At 45.4% G+C, this 24,692-nt stretch overlaps 1 protein-coding gene across 3 annotated transcripts in view; it reads right to left on the reverse strand.

The window, feature by feature from the left end:
- The window catches only part of lrrc49 (leucine rich repeat containing 49), a 52,695-nt gene that overhangs the window by 2,975 nt on the left and 25,028 nt on the right, over positions 1 to 24,692 (reverse strand). For all 3 annotated transcript variants that reach the window (XM_086175298.1, XM_086175297.1, XM_086175296.1), the window contains 7 exons: positions 22,355 to 22,438; positions 20,179 to 20,354; positions 18,370 to 18,465; positions 10,612 to 10,849; positions 9,024 to 9,209; positions 8,757 to 8,866; positions 2,356 to 2,509 (listed from right to left, as the gene is read on the reverse strand). In XM_086175298.1, coding sequence (XP_086031424.1) covers positions 2,356 to 2,509; positions 8,757 to 8,866; positions 9,024 to 9,209; positions 10,612 to 10,849; positions 18,370 to 18,465; positions 20,179 to 20,354; positions 22,355 to 22,438 — 1,044 coding nt within the window. The remainder of the gene's footprint in view (positions 1 to 2,355; positions 2,510 to 8,756; positions 8,867 to 9,023; positions 9,210 to 10,611; positions 10,850 to 18,369; positions 18,466 to 20,178; positions 20,355 to 22,354; positions 22,439 to 24,692) is intronic.

Genomic DNA, 24,692 nt, shown 5'->3' on the forward strand with positions numbered 1-24,692 from the left:
AAGGGTTGCAACTGTTTTTTCATAATCATTTTTAATTTTCTCCCGTTTAATCCAATTCCTCGGGTCGCGGTGGGCGGAGCTAATCTCTGCCATTTGAAGCCTTCTGTTCACATTGATGATTAAAATTATTATTTGACAGCACAGTACAGAAGTTATTTGTTGAAAAAAACCTTTCTAAAGTACAGTACTTTTATTTGTGAAACAAATGAGCCTGTAAGATGGTTTGTTCTTTCTTTTCAATGTATAATAGAGTATTTAATTGTATAATAATTGTAAAAAAAAATAAAGGTTTCTACTTCAGGGATTTTGCCTATCAAGGGTTCTTTTTGGAACGTAACCCCCAAGAAAAACAAGGGTTTACTGTATCCTTCGTAATTCGTGACACAAATGTATAAGAATATAATAACAACAGAATCACTCGTGAGTCTGCACTAGTGGTTTCACGATGAGCTCTTCTTTTTTTTTTTTCCAATTTATTCAATAAATTTGTCAACTGTTCAACTCATTTTTTAACCAATCTCTTTTGCTTCAGTGAGGCACCTCAGCCCTTCATCTCTGCAGAGCCTCGGTAGATGTTAAGCTCTTCCAGCTCCAAGTCTACAGGTCCTCTTCGTGTCGTCGCGGCTCAATACTGATGATGTAATTACACACCCGCTGTTGAGTCGTATGCTAATATGCGGTCGCTGTTGGAACAACAATTGAATAAACTAGAGCTTGAGCTGGACTAAAGCTGCCGTTTTATAAGGAGGCGTGGGATCCGGCGGTATGTCGAGTCGACTGTTTCTGCGTCTGGCTGATTTACTGTTGTGATAAGGAGCGGCGTGCTCGGGCCTCATTCTCCCCTGCGGACAGAAGCCTGTTTGCTTTCTCGTTGCTACGCCGTGATGTTTGAGCGGCGCCGGATGATAGATGTGCACGCTTTGACACTGGATGCTGTTTCTACATTGGCTGATCAAAGTGTACATTGCGCTATGAGGGGGCGGGGCTACGGGCGTGATTTGTGACATCACAAACGGCGTGGAGTTGAGCGCGGTCCAATATCCAGCGATAGCTCAAACCCGCAGGCTACGGATTTCTGGATTCCGAGGACGGCTTTTTAATGCGATAATTATCTCGTTTCCTGCCGATGAACGTTTCGAGACGCAGGTCGCGGCACACGGGAGGGTCCGCGAGGTCGCCTTTAACCGAGCGAAGTGGCCAAAAAGGGATTTTATGGCGTTGGCTGTTTGAGGAGCAGGAATGCGAGGGCCTCGTAAATCACGGCCGGCGGTAACGCGAGCCCGTCGCGGCGTTTCAGCCGACTCGTCGCGGCCGGTGGGTCTGCGCTCACGTGTTCCCGGAGAAGACGAAAAGCGACACGCTGACATTTCGGGGGAACTTGGCTTTCCTCGCAAGACAATAAAATGAATTAATGGCCCGTCGGGCCCGTCGGATCCAAACGCCATTCAGTAAAGACCTATTTGGAAAGTCGCTAGCGTGGCGTCTCGTCTTCAGACGTCACCGAGCAGGATTTTCGATCATCGCCGTCACGATGTCGCAAATTCAGTTCCACTTTGATGCACTTGCTGCAATGCGTGAACTGGCGATGGCCAAATGCGGTTGGTGAAATCACGGCGTGCAGAGCTTTTGTCTGGAAAGTAGTTCCAGCTGTACTTGCTCACCACAGTTTACGGCGTCCTCCACCTATGGCGTTTCGCGGCTTCGTCGCCGTCTCCCGTTCCGTCGTTCCGACGGTAAAACGGATTTCGCGGGGGAGCTAGTTGGCGAGCGGAGTTGTTTACGTTCACCGTATTGGATTGCGCTGCGTTGGCTTTCTTTTGTTTGTGATTTTTGGAAACTTTCGCCCTTCGTGACGGTTCCCAAGCGTCCATCAGACTCAACTGATGGCAGTGCTTCCGAGAAAAGGAAAGGCATCTCCACCGAAGTGAAATTAGATGGAATAAATCACTCGGAAAAAGGCGAAACGCCGACAAATGAAGAAACGAGTTTTTTGACTATCTTGTCGGTCATCGCGATAAAACGCGTGCTTGAACAAACGTGCCGATTTCTCCGAAAAACTCCGGCGTGGAAGTGATAAGAAAAAGAAGTGGGGATTTTTCTGTACACGGCAATTTCGGTGCTTTCTTGATTCGCCTGCTCTCCGTGCGGCAAACTCCACTGACGACCACCCATTGTGCTAAGCTAACTAGCAGCAGAGTGTCTCTGACTCCCTTCCACCGCCTCTACCTTCTCGTCTTGCCGACGGGTCCGTTAGCTTAGATTCCAAAAAAGCCGCTGTGCGATTTTGATATCTTGGAGGAATCAGATAAATGAATCTAATGTTTTTACGGTTATTTATCGTGGAAAAAGACCGACCTCCGGACCGTCGGCGCTGCAGTCTCGGCTGGGGTAGTTGAACAGCGCTCTGCTCAGACCTTCACCCAGGAGCTTCCCGTTGTCTCGCAGATCCTCCGGACTCAGGCCTGCCCGACGCCCACGGCCCTCCAGCAGGAACTGCAGCTGACGCTTCCTGCAGGTGAAGACCAAGGTGAAAAATGAAGCCCATAAAGCTCGACGAGCGTCGATGAGCCCGTTTAGCTCCGTGAGCTCCAGTTTAGCATAACATTAGCATAACATAGCTAGTCGTTGCTCTCATGATGCCCGAAATACTGCACCGACATGCCTGGCGCTCCAACGCCAGGATGCTCAAACAGACTTTTCAAAAGAGGCTGCAGGCTAACATTCCATTTAGCATGAGATAGTGTGTGTATGTGTGTGTGTGTGTGTGTGTGTGTGTGTCTGAATCATTGCCAACAGGCATGGCTTGTGTCAATTTTACATTATGCTGACTGTCAAGAAAAAGAAATAGGCTTAGGAAAAGTATCGTGAAGATTTGCAGGAGTTTCAGTGTGTGTGTGTGTGTGTGTGTGTGTGTGTGTGTGTGTGTGTGTGTGGTTGGAGGCCCAATTGAAAGTAATGGGGCGAACAGTATCTGACATATTATTACTTCTTTTTGGTTTTATGCCAGACGCCAAAGAAACACCCTGACTATTTGGGAAATCTGCCAGTTCGCCACAGTTCCCACGGTAACACCCGGAGACGGAAGCCCCTCCGCTGTCTGCGCGGCCGTAGTTTATTAGCTTAGCATGTTAGCTTAGCAGCCGGCGACAACTCCAGCACAATCAAAAGTGCGCGGGTGCATTCGCAGCGCTGGAAACCCGGAGCTAGTTTACTTAGCGTAACGGCTTCGCTATGCTCTCTCTCTCCGTCAAAAGTCACCAGGTGCACATTCCAGCAACACACTTGCGTTCATGTTGCGTCTCGTACGATCGCCATGTGATGAAACGACAGAATCGAATTACAATTTCCGTAGAGGACGGGAAAAGACGCGAAGGGCCGGCGGGAACGAACCGATGGAAACGGCGCCGGAGCGAAAATGTGAAACAGAGACGCCTTCTTGTTAAAAGAAATGGCAAGTTAGCCATTTTTAAAGATGACGATTTTCTGTCAGATGACTTTCTGAATGAAGTCTCGGCGCGATTGGCGAAAAAAAAGAAATGTTACGAGCTAAATTCAACCGTTACGGCGCGTTCAAAAGAGCATCTCCATCTGATTTGACGGGAGAAGGCTAGCGACAGCGCGGGCTAGCATTCACGCTAACAAACTTCTTCAAATGACCCTTCTTTCACCACAGAGATACTGTAAAGCCGGCAAATCATCAAAACGGTCGGCGCGCTCCTTGAACACCGTCCAATCGCCGATGGGAACCAGCCTTCGACGGCGAGCCGAGGCAAATGCGACGTTGAGCAACATCTCCAGCGCTAGGAGGTGTTTTTTACGACTTCGGACGGGGCGTGTTTGGCTTCTTCTGGCGATAACTGTTAAACACAACCGACGACAAACAAGAGCAGGAGACTCGTTCAGGAGTATTTCATTTACTTTACAAGTTTGAGGGTTTTTTTTTCCAAAGCCGGAAACAAGGAGAAACTCGGGAGCGATGTGAAAATATTAATCCCCTTCACCCGCCCTCCTCCCCTGTTAGAAAACCTAAAACCCAAATTTCTGTCATGCGGCCATTTTGGGGATCGTGACCCGAGTTCAAAGGGAGTCGAGGACAAAGTCCGGCAGCCGGAGGCTTTTATGTGGAGTTGTGTGTCACGGCATGTTTCAGCGCGGCGTGGGATCTCCTCCTCCGGGAGTCACGGGCTGCCACTTCACCGTTAAAAGAAACGGACCGAGCCGTTTCCCTTTTTTTTTTTTTTTTTTCTCGTTCTCGCACGAATCACAAGAATGTCCGGCAGTTGAACCGAATCAAATCCATCCAATCGACCGAGGGGGGGGGGGGGGGGGGGGGGGTTCTCACGCCGACCCACAATTAAACACCGGGAAGCCCCTTTTATTTGTCAACATATAATAAATAACGGGGTCAACCGGGGTTTGCAAATCCTGATTGCTAATTTTTTGCAAAAAAAAAAAACAACATCAAGTGTATCTTCTATTTCAACCTGCGTGTTATTTCTTCGTCGTTCCTTCCAAAGTGGCGTGCGAAAACACACGGCGGCTCGGGTGACCCGCTATTGTTCGTCGCGCGACGGGAGGGAAAACGGGAAATACAAATTATCAGCTCACGCACGGAGAATTCCGGCGGAATAATAGATGGATTGTTGTCGGTGGACGTGTCTGCGGGGCCGCCGACCAGGGAAAATAATCCTGGCTTCGGGCCGATGAGTATTATCTATCCGTCCGCGGCAGGATCTGCATGAGTCAACGCCAAGAGACGGCTTGACAGCTCACTTTCAACGTGGAAGAAGAGCAAGTGAGGACACCGAGGCGGAAGTTCAGCTCCCGTCCTGCAGGTGATGGAAGAGTCTGACTGTTTGCTTTGACTCTTCCAGTGGAAACTTCTGCGCTTCGATGCGACTCTCATAAAAATGCTTCATCTACCCGTGCGGGACTTCCAGAGAATCCTCCGGTTGCAGGTTGTTTTTTTTTTTACCATCTCTATTTCGGACCAATCATTTTTAGCATTTTAGTTTGTGGAAAAATTTGAAGAATCATCAAAAAAAGGGGATTCAGCGTAGCTATTAGCATAAAAAATTTGCAATGAATTACAACATCATTTAGCCAAAAATAACAAGATTTTTTTTTCCAAAATGAGCGGGAAATAACTGATGTTGTTTTACCATCTCTATTTCGGACAAATCATTTTTAGCATTTTAGTTTGTGGAAAAATTTGAAGAATCATCAAAAAAAGGGGATTCAGCGTAGCTATTAGCAAAAAAAATTTGCAATGCATTACAACATCATTTAGCCAAAAATAACAACTTTTTTCCAAAATGAGTGGGAAATAACTGAGAAAATAGCAAAGAAATGGTTAAAGTTAAATCAACCACAAGTTATTTGTAACAAATCAAACTATTTACGTGAAAAGGTGGAACCAGCGATGCGTCACCGTATTGTTTCTTCGAATCCTCGCCTCTCAAAGGAAAACCATAAATAAAAGTGAGCATAAACACAGAATCTCAGGGTTCAACTCGGCCAAATACGACTTGTAAACCTGACAAGTATATACATCCAGGGTTTACACAGTATGGCTGCAGAGCTTCGTGCACGGCTCTCCTGCATCTCAACCCTGGCAGAACTCCAGCTTCTGGAGGACCATCGGAGCAGGACGGGGCCTCCCTCCCCTCCCTCCCCTCCCCCGCCGCCGCTGACAAATTAACTTTTCTCTTGTTTGTTTGCTTGTAAGGATGCGTTTGGTTGGCTCCGAATGAGCTGTTAACCCAATCGGGGGGGGAGGAATGTTTGTGTGGAGGTGCCAAGAACCCACCCTTCCACCCTGAGACCGGGAGTCTGCTTCCCCCGGCCGCTCGGTGCCAGGCTCGCCGTCTCGCCGTCACACAAACATTCAAACGGCGATGTAAAGGGCGCCCGGCGTGCACACACTCGCAGGGCGTTAATGCGTCCACGTGTCCTTCGCGAGTACCATTGTGCTCGCCGCCGGGAAACCGTGCTTGTTTTTTTTTTTTTTTGGCGACTTGTTTTTTTGTCCACTGGACTATAAAAATGGTGAAATCGGTGTGAAATTCTTTCCTGATAGGAAGAAGAAAACATTTCGCACACTCTCTCCTTTGTCCTTAAAACTGTTCTGTGTAGCTTTGCATAACACACATGATACTGTTAACAGTAAAAGAAATAACGACGATGGTGCCCATTTTTAAATTAGGGCGATGTGTAGAATTGAGGCAACTAAAGAGAGATGAAGTTGATGAACCATACAATGAAGTTATGGGAAAGAGTGGTGGAAACTAGACTGAGAGCAGAAGGCAGCATTTGTGAACAGCAGTATGGCTTCATGCCTAGGAAGAGTACTACAGGTGCAGTATTTGCGTTGCGAATGCTGATAGAAAAGTACAGAGAAGGTCAGAGGGAGCTGCATTGCGTTTTTGTAGACCTAGAAAAAGCATATGACAGGGTGCCAAGAGAGGAGCTCTGGTATTGTATGAGGAAGTCTGGAGTGGCAGAGAAGTATGTTAGACTGGTGCAGGACATGTATGCTAGCTGTGAGACACTGGTACGGTGTGCTGTGGGGGTAACAGAGAAGTATGTTTGACTGGTGCAGGACATGTATGCTAGATGTGAGGCACTGGTACAGTGTGCTGTAGGGGTAACAGAGAAGTATGTTAGACTGGTGCAGGACATGTATGCTTGCTGTGAGACAGTGGTACGGTGTTTCTGTAGGGGTAACAGAGAAGTTCAAGATGGAGTTGGGACTCCATCAGGGATCAGCTCTGAGCCCCTTCTTGTTTGCAAGGGTGATGGATAGGCTGACAGATGAGGTTAGACAGAAATCCCCATGGACCATGATGTTTGCGGATGACATTGTGATCTGTAGTGGGAGCAGAGAGCAGGTGGAGGAACATCTAGAGAGGTGGAGGTATGCTCTGGAAAGGAGAGGAATGAAGGTTAGTCGCAGCAAGACAGAATATACGTGTGTGAATGAGAGGAACTCGGGTGGAACGGTGAGGCTACAGGGAGTGGAGATCAAGAAGCTGGAGGACTTCAGGTACTTGGGGTCAACAGTCCAGAGTTTAGGAGAGTGTGGAAAAGAGGTGAAGAGACGGGTTCAAGCAGGTTGGAATGGTTGGAGAAAAGTGTCAGGGGTACCAAGAGAAAGAAGACTATCAGCCAGAATAAAAGGAAAGGTGTACAAGACAGTGGTGAGACCAGCCATGATGTTTGGACTAGAAACTGTTCCAATGACCAAAAGACAGCAGGCAGAACTAGAGGTTGCAGAGATGAAGATGTTGAGGTTCTCTTTGGGAGTGACCAGGATGGAGAGGATCAGGAATGAGTCTATCAGAGGAACAGCACATGTTAGATGTTTTGGAGAGAAGGTCAGAGATGGTTGGGTCATGGACAGAGGAGGGATAGTGAATATATTGGTAGACGGATGCTGGAATTGGAGCTGCCAGGCAGAAGGTCTGGAGGAAGACCAAAGAGAAGATTTATGGACGTCGTGAGAGAGGATATGAAGGTAGTTGGTGTGAGAGAGGAGGATCCAGAGAATAGGGTTAGATGGAGAAGGTGGATTTGCTTGGAGACCCTGAAGGGAAAAGACCAAAGGAAATGAAGAAGATCGATGAACTTTAACATTGTTTTTTTAGTCTGTAACAGAAAAAATATAGTGCATCAATTTCCGTGAAATAAAAAAAAAATTCAATCCTTATTTAAACTTTTTTTGGATCAACTGAACCATTTGATGCTGAAAAATAAATTGAAAAAAAAAATCAATAAATAATTCAAATTGACAGTAACTCAGGGGCACACTTTAGAAAACACGTTAACCTACAAAACAAAAATGAATAAAACAATTTGCCCTTAATTTTTTTTTTAACCAAAATGAGGAGGCCAGTGTAACAATGAGCATGTTTTGCTTCCGGTGACTTCTTTTGTCTCATTATCTCGTCTCTCACCAGCTTCTTATCATCCCTGTCTAATATTATTGTTTATTCTCTGCATTTCATATTTCCTGCTGTGCTGTGTTTGAGCACAAAAAAAAACCCCAAACAAATGTGCAACTCTCTGTGGCTTAAAAATAATCGAGTATTTAATTAAAGGGAATTTTGTTTGAGTTTGTTTATTTTTAAAATGTCATTTAAAAATTTGAAGATGACAGCAACCCTGTAACATCTAAATAAAACATGTTCAACTTGACTTTGACACTTTATAGTTTTATTTGTATTTCTTATTCTTCCTCCCTTTTTTTTACTGTTTATACAATTTCCTACTTTTATTTATTATTGTTATGTTTTACTTGAAACTCTGGCACAACAATTTCCTTCAGGATAAATAAAGTTGTTCTTATTCTTATTCAAATATTTTGTCGCTTTTAATAAACGACTGCACACGTCAGTAAAAAATGTCGGCATGTTTGGCTTGCTGCCGGTGGATCATTTAAGTTTGGCTTTTTGTCATAAATACAAGAACGACTCCAATAGATATATTTATAGGAGTATTTTTCTTAAAAGTAACCTTCAACCAAACGTTTTTCCAGAGTTCAAAATGTTTAGTTGCGTGCAGAAATATCATTTTGTTTTCTCAGCATCTTTCTTCTCACATGCACAGTGTAGAAACAATTCCAGCTTTGCTGACACATCGCATAAAGCCAACTGAGAATCCTATAAATTGAACAAAACATCAATTTAAATATTTACATTTTTTGCAGGCGTCGCCCCACTATTTGTGAAAGGAAACGACGGGGTACCTGGACCTACCTGGACTCCTCCAGCAGCAGGAGGAGGCGGCAGCGCGGGGTTTCGGTGGCGGCGATGTGGCCCAGCGTCCCGAACACGCGCTCGGCGGCGATCACGTCGTTCATGGTTACCTGCACGTGGGGATAACACGTAAATAAGGTACGCGGTTGTTGACAATGGATAAAAGTGACAAAGGAAGCGGCGAAGTTCATTGTTTTGGTCCGAGCACAACATGGGTTTACGCTACTGGGTTCCACTGGTTCCCGTCAGAGGAGCGGCGGCGCTCACCTCCTGGCCGTTGATGCGCTGCAGGTTGAAGTGGTAGAGGCGGTAGATGACGAAGGAGCGCCACAAGGTCAGGCCGACCACCGGGTTCCCCTCGGGGTGGACGGTCAGCTGGTCCAGGCGCCGCACCTGAGCCAGGGCGGCCAGCTGAGGCAGACGGCTGATGTTGGTCTCCAGGAAGATCAGGTGCTGCGGCGGAGAAGGCGGCGGGGTTAGTCAGGGCTAGCTTCAGGGTGAGCTTCAGGGCTAGCTTCAGTGCTAGCTTCAGGGCTAGCTTCAGGGCTAGCTTCAGGACTAGCTTCAGGGCTAGCTTCAGGGCTAGCTTCAGGACTAGCTTCAGGGCTAGCTTCAGGGTTAGCTTCAGGGCTAGCTTCAGGGTTCGCTTCAGGGCTAGCTTCAGGGCTAGCTTCAGGGCTAGCTTTAGAGCTAGCTTCAGGGCTAGCTTCAGGACTAGCTTCAGGGCTAGCTTCAGGGCTAGCTTCAGGGTTAGCTTCAGGGCTAGCTTCAGGGCTAGCTTTAGAGCTAGCTTCAGGGCTAGCTTCAGGACTAGCTTCAGGGCTAGCTTCAGGGCTAGCTTCAGGACTAGCTTCAGGGCTAGCTTCAGGGCTAGCTTCAGTGCTAGCTTCAGGGCAAAAGACCCGGACGATATCTAGTATTATACTGCATATATCTCCCATTTTCACTCTTATTTGGTAAATGTGATGTTGTTTTACAGCTTGGAAGATACATTTGTCTTTCTAAAACAACTGAATTTTCTTTTTTTTTTTCCTCTTTTCTTATCAGTTTCACCAGGTGTCTTACCAAATTGGCGGTTACAGAAAAAAATAAACAAATAAATAGAAAGTAAAGTTTGGGAATGTCAACAAATGACCGTCATTTTCGGACTATAAGTAGCTACTTCTTTCACACGATTTGAACAACGATGTGGCTAGTTAACGTTTTTTTTTTTTTTATTTGGGGCTAACAAGCTTCACGCCGCCAAAACGTTTCACCTCGTCACAGCCGACCGATGGAACGAGCGTGAAATTCTGAGGCCATTTAATTCCGAAGAAAACAACTTTAACAGTTTTAGTGCAAAAATAGCCGTTAGCTGGTGTAGGATAAAGCGGAGATAGAAAATGGATGGTCTTTTCCTTGTCTTATTTATTATTCTGGCTTTTTATTTACATTTTTAGTCGTTATTTATTTATCTTTTCAATCAGCCATGTTACAGGCAGTGGTTGGAACGGAGCATTTGTGGATGTTACCGGTATCTGCTTAATTAAACGTAAAAAAACATGTTTTTGTTTAAATCTTACAACGTGGACACCTGCAGCTTTTGAGACGAGTGCAGCTTATATGTGGACACATTTATTTTGTTTTTTTAGCCGGTGCAGCTTATATTCAGGTGCGCTAAATAGCCTGGAAATTACAGTAACATGAAAATCCTACTCAAAATTCACCACCAAGCTGATCAGCCATTTTAACATTTTTCCCAAAACGCGAATATTAAACATTTTATCGCTGCTTTTACACCGCAGTCATCGGCTTCCGACCGTCTCCGGTGAACCTCCTGCACGCCGTGGAACCCCACGCGCCGCTGCGTTCTCACCGATAGATTGGGGAACTTGACCCTGATGCGGGGCAGCGTGGGCACGATGGCGTCGAAGCTGATGTAGCGGAAAGCGATGACGGTCACGGCGCCGGCGGTCTGAGCCCCCCAGCCTCGCTCCAGGGCCTCCAGGGCGCCGGGGCCGAACAGGCGCAGGGTGTCGCCGTCCAGCTCCGCCAGGTGGCTCTCGGACAGGGACAGGCTTTGGACGCTGCCTCCGCCGCCGACCTCCGCCAACCTGCAACACAAACACGAGTGTCCTTACTGGCTGCTTCCTTTCTCCCAGAAACAAGGTATCTTGTGGGGAAGAGATGAGGTTGTTGTGGGTGAGTTGCGGGGATTCGCGTCCGAAGAGTTGCTCCAAGACAAAAAGAGGAGCGGCCGTTTATGTATATTTGGACATAAAGTGTAGCAAAGCTTGCACGTTACATTTAGCACAGCATACCCGACCTCCTCCGCCTGCATCTTCAAGCTAAACACTCTTTTAAAATAAACTTCATATCACTCTTAACATTCTCTTCTATTATGTGTTATTCGGTGCAGTTCCATACAGAACCGAACAAAAAGACCTGCGCCCTCCGGCCATACGACTGCTAAACTCAAGACAAGGGCTGCTGACAAAACTGACTAAATGTTTACTCTGGGGTTATTTATGGGGTTTTGGGGGGATGTTTATGGGGATTGTGGGGGTCAAAGCACTGGTGGCACTTTGTTAGATTACATACTAGCACTTTAATTCAGGAGGCCAACTACGCAGAGTTGTTGCTCCATTGCCTTTCGGACAATGACGATAAATCTCTCGAATTATTTTTATACATTATTAAACGCAGCCTCGGTGTCCCAAATCCCGGATAAACGCAAAAGGTTGCGTCAGGAAGGAACCAAAACCAAATATGCGCTCAAACCCCAAAATCGAAGCCAGGGTGAACAACGGTTAACCATCGGTGGCGATGACCTGCAGGGTACCAGGGGATGTTAGGCCACTGTGGGTCGAAGACGCAGAGAAAGCAGAGGAAAAGTCAGAGAAGGTCAGAGAAGCCAGACTGAGATGGTCTGAGACAGTCAATATATTGGTAGATGGATGCTGGAAGACCAAAGAGAAGATCTATGGACCTAAGTAGAAGTGCGAGAGGAGGATCCAGAGAACAGGGTTAGATGGAGAAGATTTTTTATACATTATTCTTTCACACATAGAGTACCATTTCAAACGGGGGGCATTTCAATCTCATGAAAATCTAATTTGACACGGGAGCCACAGAACCAACTCCACTCCTGTATCTGGAATATAAACTCGTGTTTCCGTCACGTGACGAACGTCCCGTCTCCTCCGCCGAAGCCCCCGAGGGTTCGGACCTCCGGGCTTCCAAACAAACTCCTCATCCGGCAGCGAGAGGAAGACGGCGCAGATCGGAAAGTAATCCTTTGATTACGGGATTTTTAATCCGGCGCTCTTGTCGAGGCGGATTTAAAGAGGGTGTGTGAAACCAGGAGGAGGAGGTGAAACGGGCCGACGAGGAGAAGAGACGGAAGACAAAGAGGTGCTTCGAGAGAGAAAAAGCCCTGAAACCAAAGAGGTTGGTTTTATTTTTTTTTTAGAAAAGCCACATTTTCCCCGACTTCCAGAGAGAAAAGCCTCGTCTGAGGAGGCGAAAGGGAGCAGCGTAAACAGAGAGGAGCTGCTGTGCAGGCCCACCCACTATAAACACCTTCACAAGTGTGTGTGTGTGTGTGTCAGAATCCATCTGCGCAAGTTAAAACACTGTCGGCACTCAAGGTACCAACTCCCGCCTTGCCGAGGCCGGAACAGATGACGTTCCCGTCTTGGTTCATTCACTCATGATGGTGCTGACAGTGGATTTCTCACCTGTCAATCAAACCCCACCTCAGGAGAACATCAGGTCTCCACGGCAGGATGGAGTCAATCTGAGCACCAGCAGAAGCTCACCGGTGCTGTTTTAAGTTATATCTTAAAGACAGAGAAAGTGTTTGGGTTTTTTTTTTCTATAAATCTGTAACAAGACTTAAAAAAGATTCAGTAAACCCTTGTTTTTCTTGGGGGTTACGTTCCAAAAAGAACCCTTGATAGGCAAGATCCCTGAAGTAGAAACCTTTTTTTTTTATAATTATTATACAATTAAATACTCTATTATACATTGAAAAGAAAGAACAAACCATTTTACAGGCTCAATCATTTGTTTCACAAATAAAAGTACTGTACTTTAGAAACGTTTTTTTCGACAAATAACTTCTGTACTGTGCTGTCAAATAATAATTTTAATCATCAATGTGAACAGAAGGCTTCAAATGGCGGAGATTAGCTCCGCCCACCGCGACCCGAGTGATTGGATTAAACGGGAGAAAATTAAAAATGATGACGAAAAAACAGTTGCAACCCTTTTTGCATCCTTATTAAAACTTCTCGCTGCTGTCGTCCTTATGTTTTTTCCTCCTTCTTTATGGAACGAACGGAAGATTCATTCATTCCGTAACGCCGACCTACAGCCGCATAGCTTTTAGCTTCCCTTAGCATGTCCAGAAGTTTAACTTTATCTGCCACAGATAGCATCTTCCTGCCGCAGGTGCTTTTGTCGCTCCAGAGCGTTTTGTCAACATTATGGGTTTTAGAGAAACTGGAAATTACGAGAGAATTTGCACGTACATCATGTAAATTTGTCAAGCTGTTTTACGTACGTGTACATATTAAACTGCAACGTTATTGACGCGCAGGTAGAGACGAAGCGGAGTGACTTTTTAGCCAATCAGAATGCAGAACACAATGCACCATGCTAATCCGTGAAGTAGCGAAACCGTGAAAGGTAAACCGCCTTATAGCGAGGGATCTCTGTACAGCCCTTTTTTAACAAGGAAGTACTCATCACATTAACCCACCATGCTACGATTTCTCAGTATTTACATTACTTATAAACTTGCTCTTCAGTGTAAAGAAAATCTACTGTTCCAAAAAATAAAGGTAACATTTAAACAACACAATGTAACTCAGAGTCAGTCACACTTCTGTGCACTCAGGAAGCAACGCTGATTCCTTTGGACTTGTTTTAAGGACATTAAATCAACGTTAGATCAGACATTTTATTTCCATTGAGCATTTTGGTGTGATTTTTTTGTCGGCACATTTAAGAATAACTATGTCAACTGTGTAAAGAGCTAAGTATTTATAAGAACATTTCATTCATTCACATCTAGGATGTGCTATTTTAGTGTCCCCTTTATGTTTTTGAGCTTCTATATTGCATAAATCACACGATAAAGTGCACAATGCAAGTCCGTGAGGAAGCGAAACCGTGAAAAGTAAACCGCGTTATAGCGAGGGATCGCTGTAAATTAAGATCATACCTCATCACCTGTTTTTTTTCTGCTCATTTTCAAGGGTATTTAAATCATTCCTTGCTGATTTACAAGTGCCTCACCATCAAACTCTCAAATTTACTAAAAGCATAAATGCTGTGTACCAAAAAAACATTTCTGGGAACGTCCCCTCGCTCGCAACCCGGACAACCAACCCAGAATGGACGGAGGGGGAAAAACCAACCAACAAAAACACGGGTACGTAAAGACGCGGCGCAGATGTCGGGGGGTGTTTGACGGCGCGGAGGCTGTAATTACGACTTCAGACACTCCGGCGTTCGGCGTCAACGAACGGGGGGGCGGAGAGGAGCCGATCCCCCGCGGGGAGCGCGGAAGCACGCCATCGACGCGCTCGCCGTAATCGCCGCCGAGACGCTGCCAGGTGGGCGGGAGGAGGGCGAAGAATCCGCCGCAATTACACGGATCCCGATCGGGCCGGTCGGTCCGGACATGTAATTGAATTAGAGCCGTCCGACTTAATCCGACGGCGGCCTTTAAAAGGGGACATCTGTCATCTCGCTACGACTTAATCCACCAAAGACGTCCACGCCTGCAAAACACCGCACGGACAAAGTGACGCATAGCGGAGGAAAATTGGTATTTGGTTCTGGTTTGCACCGCTTGAGGTCTCAGGAATGTACATTTATTGGCTTAGTGTAAAATATTCAAATAAAACTTCATGCGTCTGCTCCACCAGAACAGACCAACACCTCAGAACTCTTCAATAAGTCAAATATTAAAAACAGCCCGAAACATTAAAAGCCGCTAAAAACATCATTGTGGCTCCCAAATATCGCCGCTCGTGATATATTTATTATATAAATGCAAAGCGAGCATACCGACAATTGGCACTATTTTGTACACAATTTATATTTAATATTAATATACATAATAACGCAGAACAATTTCCTTCGGGATCAATAAAGTTGTTCTCATCTCATATCTATATTGTATTAGGGGGAGCGTGAATAAAATTGTAAAAAAAAAAATATATATATATATAAAAATAAAACAAATATCAATACACCCCCGCACACACACACACACACACACACACATATATATATATATATATATATATATATATATTTTTTTTTTTTTTATTCTTGATGATATTCTTGATATGCATATTCTTTTTTTTTTTATTTTATTTTATTCTTGATGCTCACAATTTTGATGCTGTGCCCCCCAAATTGCCCCTCGGGGACAATTACATTATTTTCTGATTCTAACTCCGTTGACTATTTTATATCCTTTCCTTGTTGATCCTTGTTGTTTATTTATTTCTCTTGCTACCTTTGAATTGCCTCTATTTATGTTTTAGCAGGAATTACCTTCCAAGACCCCCCGGGAAAAGCAAATTTCCACAAAGTAGATACGTGATCATTTTGATGGTATTTAGAGATATATTAATCTTCAACGAACCTCACTCCACCATTTATCAACCAACAACAACTGGATAACGGTTCCCACGCTCTTATACCGAACACTGAACATTTAAAGATAATTGTAACCTACAATAAACATTGAAATACAACATTTGTAGACTTTGAAGCCGGGGCTTTAACCTGGTCTTTAAAAATAAAGGAGGGTATCCTTTCCCAGCACCAGCCTGTCTCGTCCATGTCGAAGACTTGCTCGGACACATAACTTCCATCATGGACTATTTATTTGGAATTTGTTCTGGACGTAGTCTTTTGCCGCGCTTGAATAGTGCTTTTAAGGCCAAATCCTTTCTGAAATTTGTCGAACCAGCTGTTAGCGGCATCGGAGGACTTCGACGAGAGCGGCTCCTCTCCATCAGCCAATCAGCATGAGGAACAGGACAGCGTGCTCAACCAGCCAATCACGTGCCAAGTACCGATCTACTTAGCCAATCGTATTCCGTTTGAGATCTCGCCTGGGTAGACGCTGGGTATCTTTGTTTAGCAAAGGAGATCTTGTATATAATCTATTTAAAAAAATGAATTTTAGTTGAATTTTTTGACATTTTATTTTATTTTTTTGTCTTTTTACCCTCTTCTAAACTCAAAAGTCCCAGTTATATTTGCATCACATCTCTGTTCCATCTGATTTAACTGTGGTATTTTTATCCGAAGGTTTCGGTCAAATTTCCATCTGAAAGCCGAACGGCCAGAAAGCCCGACCTGTGAATCTCCACGTTAGAAAAGACCAAGGAGACGCAGCTCCGTCCATCTTTCCCAGGATGCCGACGGGAGCGCCGACTCCCTCTGGAGATTAGCGAGGAAGATTCGATTGAAATAGAAGACCAACTCCTCTTAGTGACGATCAGTGGAGATACTGGAGCTGGACTCCCTGGGCTCAACACCTGAGCCTGAGGAACATACGACCGCACGTGGTCACCGACGGTCCTACCGACATGTGTGACCTTGAGCGGTGTATCGCAAGGTGCTGGTTTATCTCCCGCGTCCTTTCACCGCTTTTATTTAGATGACAAATCATCCAGTTTGCGGACGACTCGGTGATGACGTCGCTCCCAGATCAGGAGGATCAGGAGGTGGTGAGTGATTTTATTGACAAACCAATCAACCTTTCTAAAACTAAGGAAATGATTATTGATTTTTGGGGAAAGACCTCCTGTCTTCTGAAAGTGGAACCACCAGCGTCAACAACCTTACATTTGAGGCTAACGCAGATGCTGAGGCCCACGATTTACTTTTTAATGTAGATAGCGTTTTTATAAATACGTTTTATTGTCGTCTTACAGAGTCTGTTTTAACTTTCTTCTAGACCCTCGCTGCGAAACACAGGAACAGGATGAACGGCATCGTAAAAATGTGTAGCAGGATTACGGCTTTCTGTGCTAATCCTCACCGACTACCACTCAGAACAGAAACTGCTGGACTTCTTGAATGGTTTCTTGTATCTCCTACACAACACGCCTGCAGAATGTATGTAGCATGTGTTGCTGTGTTGGGTTGTTGTTGTTTCCCTGCTTTGCAAGACACGTTTCCCCTCGCGGGGATCCTAAGGTTTAATATGAAAAAGCAGCGAATGCCAGAACAACCACAAGCACCACCGTCCAAACCGAGCTCCGAGCTGACTCCGGCGTCAGCCTCCACCCTCCCGACACAAACACACACAAACACACACACACACACACAGAGTTCCCTAACCCCCTGGCTAACGCAGAGCAGATCCAGATGTGCGGACAGTTGGACCCCCTGTTGATCCGGGAGCAGCAGGATAATGGATGAGCTATAATAAACCTCTCTTCGGGGCTGCAGGACGAGCCTCCCCAACGTCTTCAGTATTTCCTGAGAACTCAAACATCCAAACAACCCTCGTCTGTTGCACGCGAGGAGGGAGGCCCGGCAACCGAGATGGAAAGACGGTGTCGCTTTCTCTTGTTTGTGTCTATAAACCTGGGGATTGAAGGTCTATATATCACACCTACGGCCCCGAGGAACCAGACACCGGTACGTTCTGGGGGGTTCTAGGGCGTGACCCGCCACCTCCCTCAGCTTCAGGTCCACCAAGGCTCTTTTAATTTGGCGGGCGAAGGTAACGCGACGCCCCGACCGCGATTTGCGTGAGAGCGGGTTGTGCGTTTGTCACCGAAAACCCGCCGAGCCACGTGATCGGAGGCGGGATCGCCTTTGAGAGACCTTCACTGCGGGGCCCGTATCCTGCCGCAGGAAGCCAGCGGCGTGTTTGAGACGTGTAATAATAGTCCTTGACACGGCTTTAGCTTTCATCTGCGCCCGCCTTCGCCGTAACTCATCCCGACCCGCGTGGCTTTTCTGTCCGGGACGCTCCGCCGGAGCCCCGAGCTCACGTTAGACTCTCAACAGGCCGGCGATTTAGGACCCGCCAAACCACGGAGGGGGATCTCCTACGAGGGAGTCGCCGTCCGGGGGGGGAAGAAAACAATGAATTAGGAGGCGGATCGGTGGGACGTTCCGGTCGGGACGAGCCCTAAGTTCGCCCGCGACGGGGAAAGCTAAAATAAAAATGCTCAGCAACACGACATCAAGTTTACCGTTATTTCTAGATCCAGGTGGCGGGACAGTTATTGGCTTTTCACTGAATTATTTATTTGCCTTCCACACAAGCGACCCAAACCCGACGACAGTACGGAGTTCGATGAGCTTAACGGGTCGCAGGACGCCGTGGAAAACGGCGGCGTTTGTTTACTGGCGCTAGCAAAGCGTGTTCTTGGTCGGTGTTCACGGGAGACGTTGCAAAAACCGGCACCATAACCGCTCGCCCGCCGTAACAAATCATCCCGCCTTCATTTTTACACTCCTTTAAATCTTGAAGTGACGTTATCTCTCCAGGTCACTTCTGGATCTCTTTCAGGTGAGCTGTCGCCGCGGCTGAAGAAAGGTATTTGTTGGGAGTGTGTTTGTTGGGAGTGTGTGGTCTTACTTGGGATCCCGCGGGCTGTTCGGGCGGCTGTTGGTGCGCAGCCGGTTCTCGGTTCCCGCCGGCGGCCGCTCGGGTCCGGAGCACGGACTGACCCGTCTGGCGAGGAAGGAAACACCGGACAGTGAAGCACAACGGACGGGTCATTTGGGACTCGGGTTAACCCTGGACGGCTCCTGGCAGACAAGTTCCTGCTGGCTTATTGCTTCGTACGGGAGTCTGCAAGCTTTACCAGAAAGAGAGACGTTTCCCGACGGTAAAGAAGACTCCGGGAGCCACACAACCCTTTGGAAATTTAAAATGAATTAACACAGCATTTAACATTATATATATATATTTTTTTTTGCCTTTTTGCCAGACCTGGCCGTTTTGCTTTTTGATCCGGGCCATTTTCGTTAAATATTTTAATAAGTAGTTTCAATCAATATTTAATTTGAGAGAGAGAAAGACCCTATTTTTTCCCTTTGCTTAATTTTGTATGGATGATTGCATGCAAAAAAATGTCGGTACATTTATACGATCATTAATGATGGTAAAGTTGAAATAAAATGCCAAAAAATGTAAATATTTAAATTGCAATTTTGTTCAATTTGTATGATACCCAATTGTCCAGCACATAAAAAATAAATAAGAAAATAATTGCCCATCCCTGCTTTACGCTACGTGTCAGCAAAGCAGGAATTTCCAAACAGGGAAACAGTTTCTACACTTTGCATGTGGCAAGAAACACTTTGAACGGATAAAAAAAATGTTCTGCCATGAACACCTGCAGAGAAAACAAAACGACATTTCTGCACGCAACTAAACTTTTTGAACTCCGAAAAAAAAAACAGTTGTTTGTTTGAATGTTACTTTTAAGAAAAAAAACACCTATAAATATATCTATTGGAGTCCTTACTTGAACACATTTTATTTAGATGTTACAAATTTAAAATAAACTAAAACAACAAACTCAAACGACTAAAATAAAATTCCTTTTAATTAAATACTTGATTATATTTTGCACACACACAGCACAGAGCAGGAAATATGAAATGCAGAGAACAAACCCCCCAAGAGACACCAAGGAAAAATATTAAACAAGGATGACAAGAAAGGCTGTGAGAGACGGAGATAATGAGACGTCCTCATTTCAATTAAAAAAAAATGAGGACAAATTGTTTTCTTCATTTTTGTTTTGTAGGTTAAAGTGTTTTCTACAGTGTTTTCCTGAGTTAATGTCAATGTGAATTATTAACTGATTTATTTCATTTATTTTTCACTATCAAATGGTTCAGACGATCCAAAAAAATGTCTCCAAATGTCTAGAAATGTTGTTAGCTGACAGCATGAAGCCTAATAAATAAAAGCCTCACCTAAAGTCATGACACCTCTATTTTCGCTGATAAGCCATATTTTTTGTATTTTTTCAGCGAAAACATGCCGAATTCTGCCGACAACCGTCCCGCTTGGTGAAAGCAGCAAGCACGGTTAATAAATGTTTGTTAACATATTCTTTGTTGCATGTCTATATTTTCTTTTCTTCGATGTTACAAAGGATACAAGGTTGTGCAGAGGAGTGCACCCGACAATTTTATAGACAAATGATCCTATGGTTGCAGGAGAGAGGAAGGGGTGCAAAATATTTCCTTCTAAGGATGCAGGGCGTAACAGAAAGCAAGCTTCAACCAATGTCTCCTGTCCAGATCGAACCTCGGCTCGCATTTAATCCTCATTAAAACCCCACCGATCGGAGCTCTTTGTGCAGAAGGGGTCACTTTTCCCTGCGGGGTTTAAGTAAGGCTGACTGAATATCTGGTTTGTTTCCGTTACCTGGGCTCGTCGGGCGAGGGTTCCTGCGCCAGGCCGTTGGTCTGGGCCGGGCTGTGGGCGGGGCTGTTATCGGGGCTGACCTCCTCCTTGGAACCGTTGGTCGGCGGCACCTCCAGGCCGGCCCGGACGCCCTCCCACTGCTGAGCGGCGTTACGGATCGCCAGGCGCCGCTTCTCCTGCATCACAGGGTCCACGAGGCGTTACTCAGACGCTAAAGGTTCAGGGATAGGAAACCTTTTTGACCGGGAGAGCCATAAAAGCCAAATATTTCTGGATATGCTTCATCGAGAGCCATACAGTATTTTCAACGCACAAAAAATGAAATACGTCTTACTTTTAATGCGACCTCTGGTGCCGCATGGATTTGCTCGAAGTGCCGCTTTATATTTGACCGTTTCCTCGATGCAATTTTATCATAGCATATTAGACATACCGTAGATCCAAATGCAAATTCCTCTGTCTCCACGGTAATCGTCATCTTTTTTTCTTTGTCGCCATCTTTTCCGTTACGAGGGTTGATGCGGATAAACTAGTTGGCTTTTTGATAAAACTTGTTTTTTCACCTTTACAACGATCCAGACGCGTTCGGAAGCCGACGGTTCCCGACCCGACCGACGGGTGACCCGTGAAATTTATCTTCAAAACGAATTTCTGTTTACGTTAAAATAACACAGTATTATGAAGAAATCTTCTTCTTTCGGCTTTTCCCTTCAGGGGTCGCCACAGCCAATCAACTTCCTCCATCTAACCCTAAAATGATTATGAAGAAATATCACAAGTATTTTAAAATCAGTTCCGAAATTGATATTTTCTTTTTCAACTCAAAATTATCTGGGAGCCATACGGCATCACCAGAAGAGCCATAGGTTCCTGACCCCTGCGCTAGAGTATCACGGTCGGCTTATATTTGATATTTATTGACTTATTTCCAGGCTTTGGGTCCACACTGAGCTGAGGGACCCACATATCGGGCTTGAAATGATAACCGGCGTGTTTGTTCCCGGTCAGATTACAGGGCAACAAGCTCTCGGAGCAGTAAAAGAAAGAAAAAAAAAAAAGAAGTGACATCCGCCTGCGGTTTTCACTTTTCCCCTCCCGGTGGTTTGGAGAAGCTCTTCTGTGGAATGTACCACTCCCCGACGCAGAGGTGAGTCAGTATCATCTCGCGCAGATTCCAACGCCTTCCAAACGCTCGGCTGAGCCGCTCCGTCCGATTCTTCCCCCGATGACGGGGATTAACGGGAGTCGGGTTACTGAGGGGAAACCAGTTTTCACAGATTGACGCAAACACGCCAGCCAACCACCTGACGGACGGTTGCCCCGGCGATATCACCCGACCATTTGAAAACTAGACAACTAGATAACTAGGGTAACATCTGATGGCCCCCGGATGACCAAAGTGATAATATCACAACAATATCGCTTTCAACTTGCAAAGTACATATTTTACTGCCTGTTTATATATTGTAGTTATTTTATTACCTATCTGTATATTTTATATATATTGTCTATTTTGTACAGTTTTATATTTGTATTGTCTTCCCAGGACTACAGATGGAAATTAGCTGTGAGCTACAATCTGGTCCAAACATCTCTGCCTCTGTGCTAAATGTAATTGTTCACTGTCCTAATAAACTTCTAAACAAACCAAACAAACAAACAGAAATAAGGAGGACGGTTCGCAACGTGGCACCCGTTGGGTGGGTAATACGTGGTGATAAACGTTGAAAATCAAGGAGAACAAGGCAAACGGTGGGATTTAACGCAACTCGTCCTCGATGTCGGGGGTTATCGGGTGAAAACGAGAAAGGAATCGATTTAAAGGAGCCTCTCGCCGCTGACCTGGACTCCAGAAGGATCTGCTGATCTTCTTCACACTCTTTTGGCCTCTTTGGATTTCCTACAGTGGCAACAAGGCTTCTACACAAGCAGCCGCTTCACAAAACCAAAACACCTTCTGCTTAGCTTGACCGGACGCGTCCCAACGGTACCGGCTCTTCAAACCCGACTTCACGGAGCAGCAGGACATCCACGGCTTCTTCCGTCCATCTAGATCGTCTGAGAAAATGTTAGAACCGCGTGGCGCCGCCATCTTGGAACATCACCTTCTCCCATCCCAGTGGGCGCGTCCGCTCAAACAACAACTATTTTCTTGACGACGCGTGGACGTCGGTACCTTGTGAACGCTCTGCTTGTGGCTCTCCTTCTTCTTCTCCTCCTCTTTCCGAGCCTGAACGCCGGCCGCCCGCCGATCCTCGTCCTGCAAGAGAAGAGATCCACCACAGTCGCGGCGTTCCTCCATCGCCCCGCGTCGCCGGGATTATCCGGCTGATTCTCGGTGTCGGATCAACTCGGCCCAGCTGTTGGGGGAAGCCGATACTCCCAGAATGCAACGCTGCCAACTCAATATGAATGTGCCAGCTGGGGGATGGGATGGGATGGGATGCAGCTGCAGCAGAATCGCCGCTTCACGCTCGTCAACAGAGGCGGGATTCTACCGTCCTGACAGCGGCGGAGGAGGAGGAGGAGGAGGAGGAGGAGGAGGGGGGATCAAACAGGCCCATCTTTGATACCGATCAATATCTGATTGATCGCAAGGCGAGCAGAGCTGTGGCTCGGGTCGGAAACAGAAAAAGAAAATAAACATCCGTTACCCAATTAGGGATCTTTCTTTGAAAGAATCCACACACTAAGAGGATTTAGTTGACATAGAAATCAGAAAAACCTTCTCGCATGCGTGACTTTTGGTGCATTTTTAAAGAGAATGATCATCTGATTGATTCCCTACTGCTGGATATCTGACGTTGGAAAACCTTAACATTTTAATGCTATCGTAACCGCTTTTCGACAGCCGACCCGACATATTTACTCGTGAACAGATATACACACAGATATACAGGGCGTCAGCATACAATATAAAATATATCATATCATATATACGGGACTGTCTCCGAAAATCAGAAATATTGTGATAAAGTTCTTTATCTTCTGTAATGCAATTACAAAAACAAAAATGTCATACATTCTGGATTCATTGCAAATCAAATGAAATATAACAAGCCTTTTATTATTTTAGTATTGCTGATTATGGCTTACATCTTAAGAAAACTCAAAAATCCTATCTCAAAATATCAGAATATCATGAAAAAGTACTTTTTGTTTTTTTAATTGCATTACAGAAGATAAAGAACTTTATCCCAATATTCTAATTTTCTGAGACACACCTGTACATGAGGGGGTTTATTTTTACACACCTGTTTCATCGCTCAAAACCTCATGCGTGCGAGAATGCGTTTGTTGTGTTTTATGTCAAATAAATCATCTTTTCTTTTGAAAGCACTTTTGATGTCAGATTTTTTCAGATCCCTACTTGGGTCGGAAACAGAAGACAGAGACAGAATTTACTGGCTCACACGAGCGTTTCATGTCGATTTTTGGACCGTTTCTTCCTGATTTGTTGACAATTTGTTTGTTTGCAATTAGTTTGACATAATAATGATTCTACAAGTACCTTGGAGTCCACATTATATCTAAATAAAACACGTTAAAATATATTTGACCGCACGCGGCAGTAAAGAGTGAGGATGGATTATTCAAGTTTAGTTTCTCTTTTTCTTTGTCATAAATACAAAAAAGACTCAAATAGACAAAGACTAGACAACAGAACAGATAGATTTTTGTCATTGCTATTATCACTCTGTTTGTGTTCCTATCCTTGTTGTTGTCGTATTGTTTGTTGTCTATTTTCACCATTAATGTCTTTTTTTTTCTCCCCCCATTGTTGTCCTTTCTTATCCCTGATGTTGTTCTGTCTGCTGTCAGTTTATTTGTGGATGTCTTTTGCTATCTGCTAATTATATTATATTTATATTCATATTTATATACGTTATAACGGTGACGCTGCAGTGACAAAAGAATTTCCCCCAATAAAGTTTATCTTATCTTATTTTTTGCTCCTATTCAGCCAGTTTCCTTCTTATTTAGGGACTACCCGTCGACACCTGACGGATAGCTGTCTTTATGTTTATTTATTTTTTCACTCTCTGATTTCAAACGCACTGCTGGCGAGTTATTTCCAAACCAGTTAAAGCGTGAAACGCTCGGCTTCACCGACTCCACAATCTTCCCTCCGGCAAGAATATGACACAGTTTAAAGAAGCAAAAAGGCTCAGGGATTCACAAACCGCCTTCCGGTTTGCAGCTTCGCGTGAATTCTTTTTTATTTACGCGGAGACCGCGATGCACGGCCGGCTATTTTTCATTTCCGATGTTTCTTTCTGCACGTGCGAGAGGCGGCGGCGGCTCTGTAAATGACCCCCGAGGGTCCGAGCGGTTCGACCCGCTCCAGACGGCTGTACCTCCACGGCTTTACCTTCAAGTGTAAACATGAAGGAGCGTCTGAATCGGGGTCAGGAGGTGCCGGTGTGTGTTCCCGGGGAAAGGTGTGAGGCACTGACAGATTCCTTGTAAGTACAAGCTGGGACCTGGACGTCCTCCGCCTGACGGCCGCGAGA

This window comes from Fistularia commersonii, chromosome 27 (genome assembly GCF_037954325.1).
Source record: "Fistularia commersonii isolate RoL2024-O1a breed Wild chromosome 27, RoL_Fcom_v1.0, whole genome shotgun sequence".
Taxonomy (NCBI): domain Eukaryota; kingdom Metazoa; phylum Chordata; class Actinopteri; order Syngnathiformes; family Fistulariidae; genus Fistularia; species Fistularia commersonii.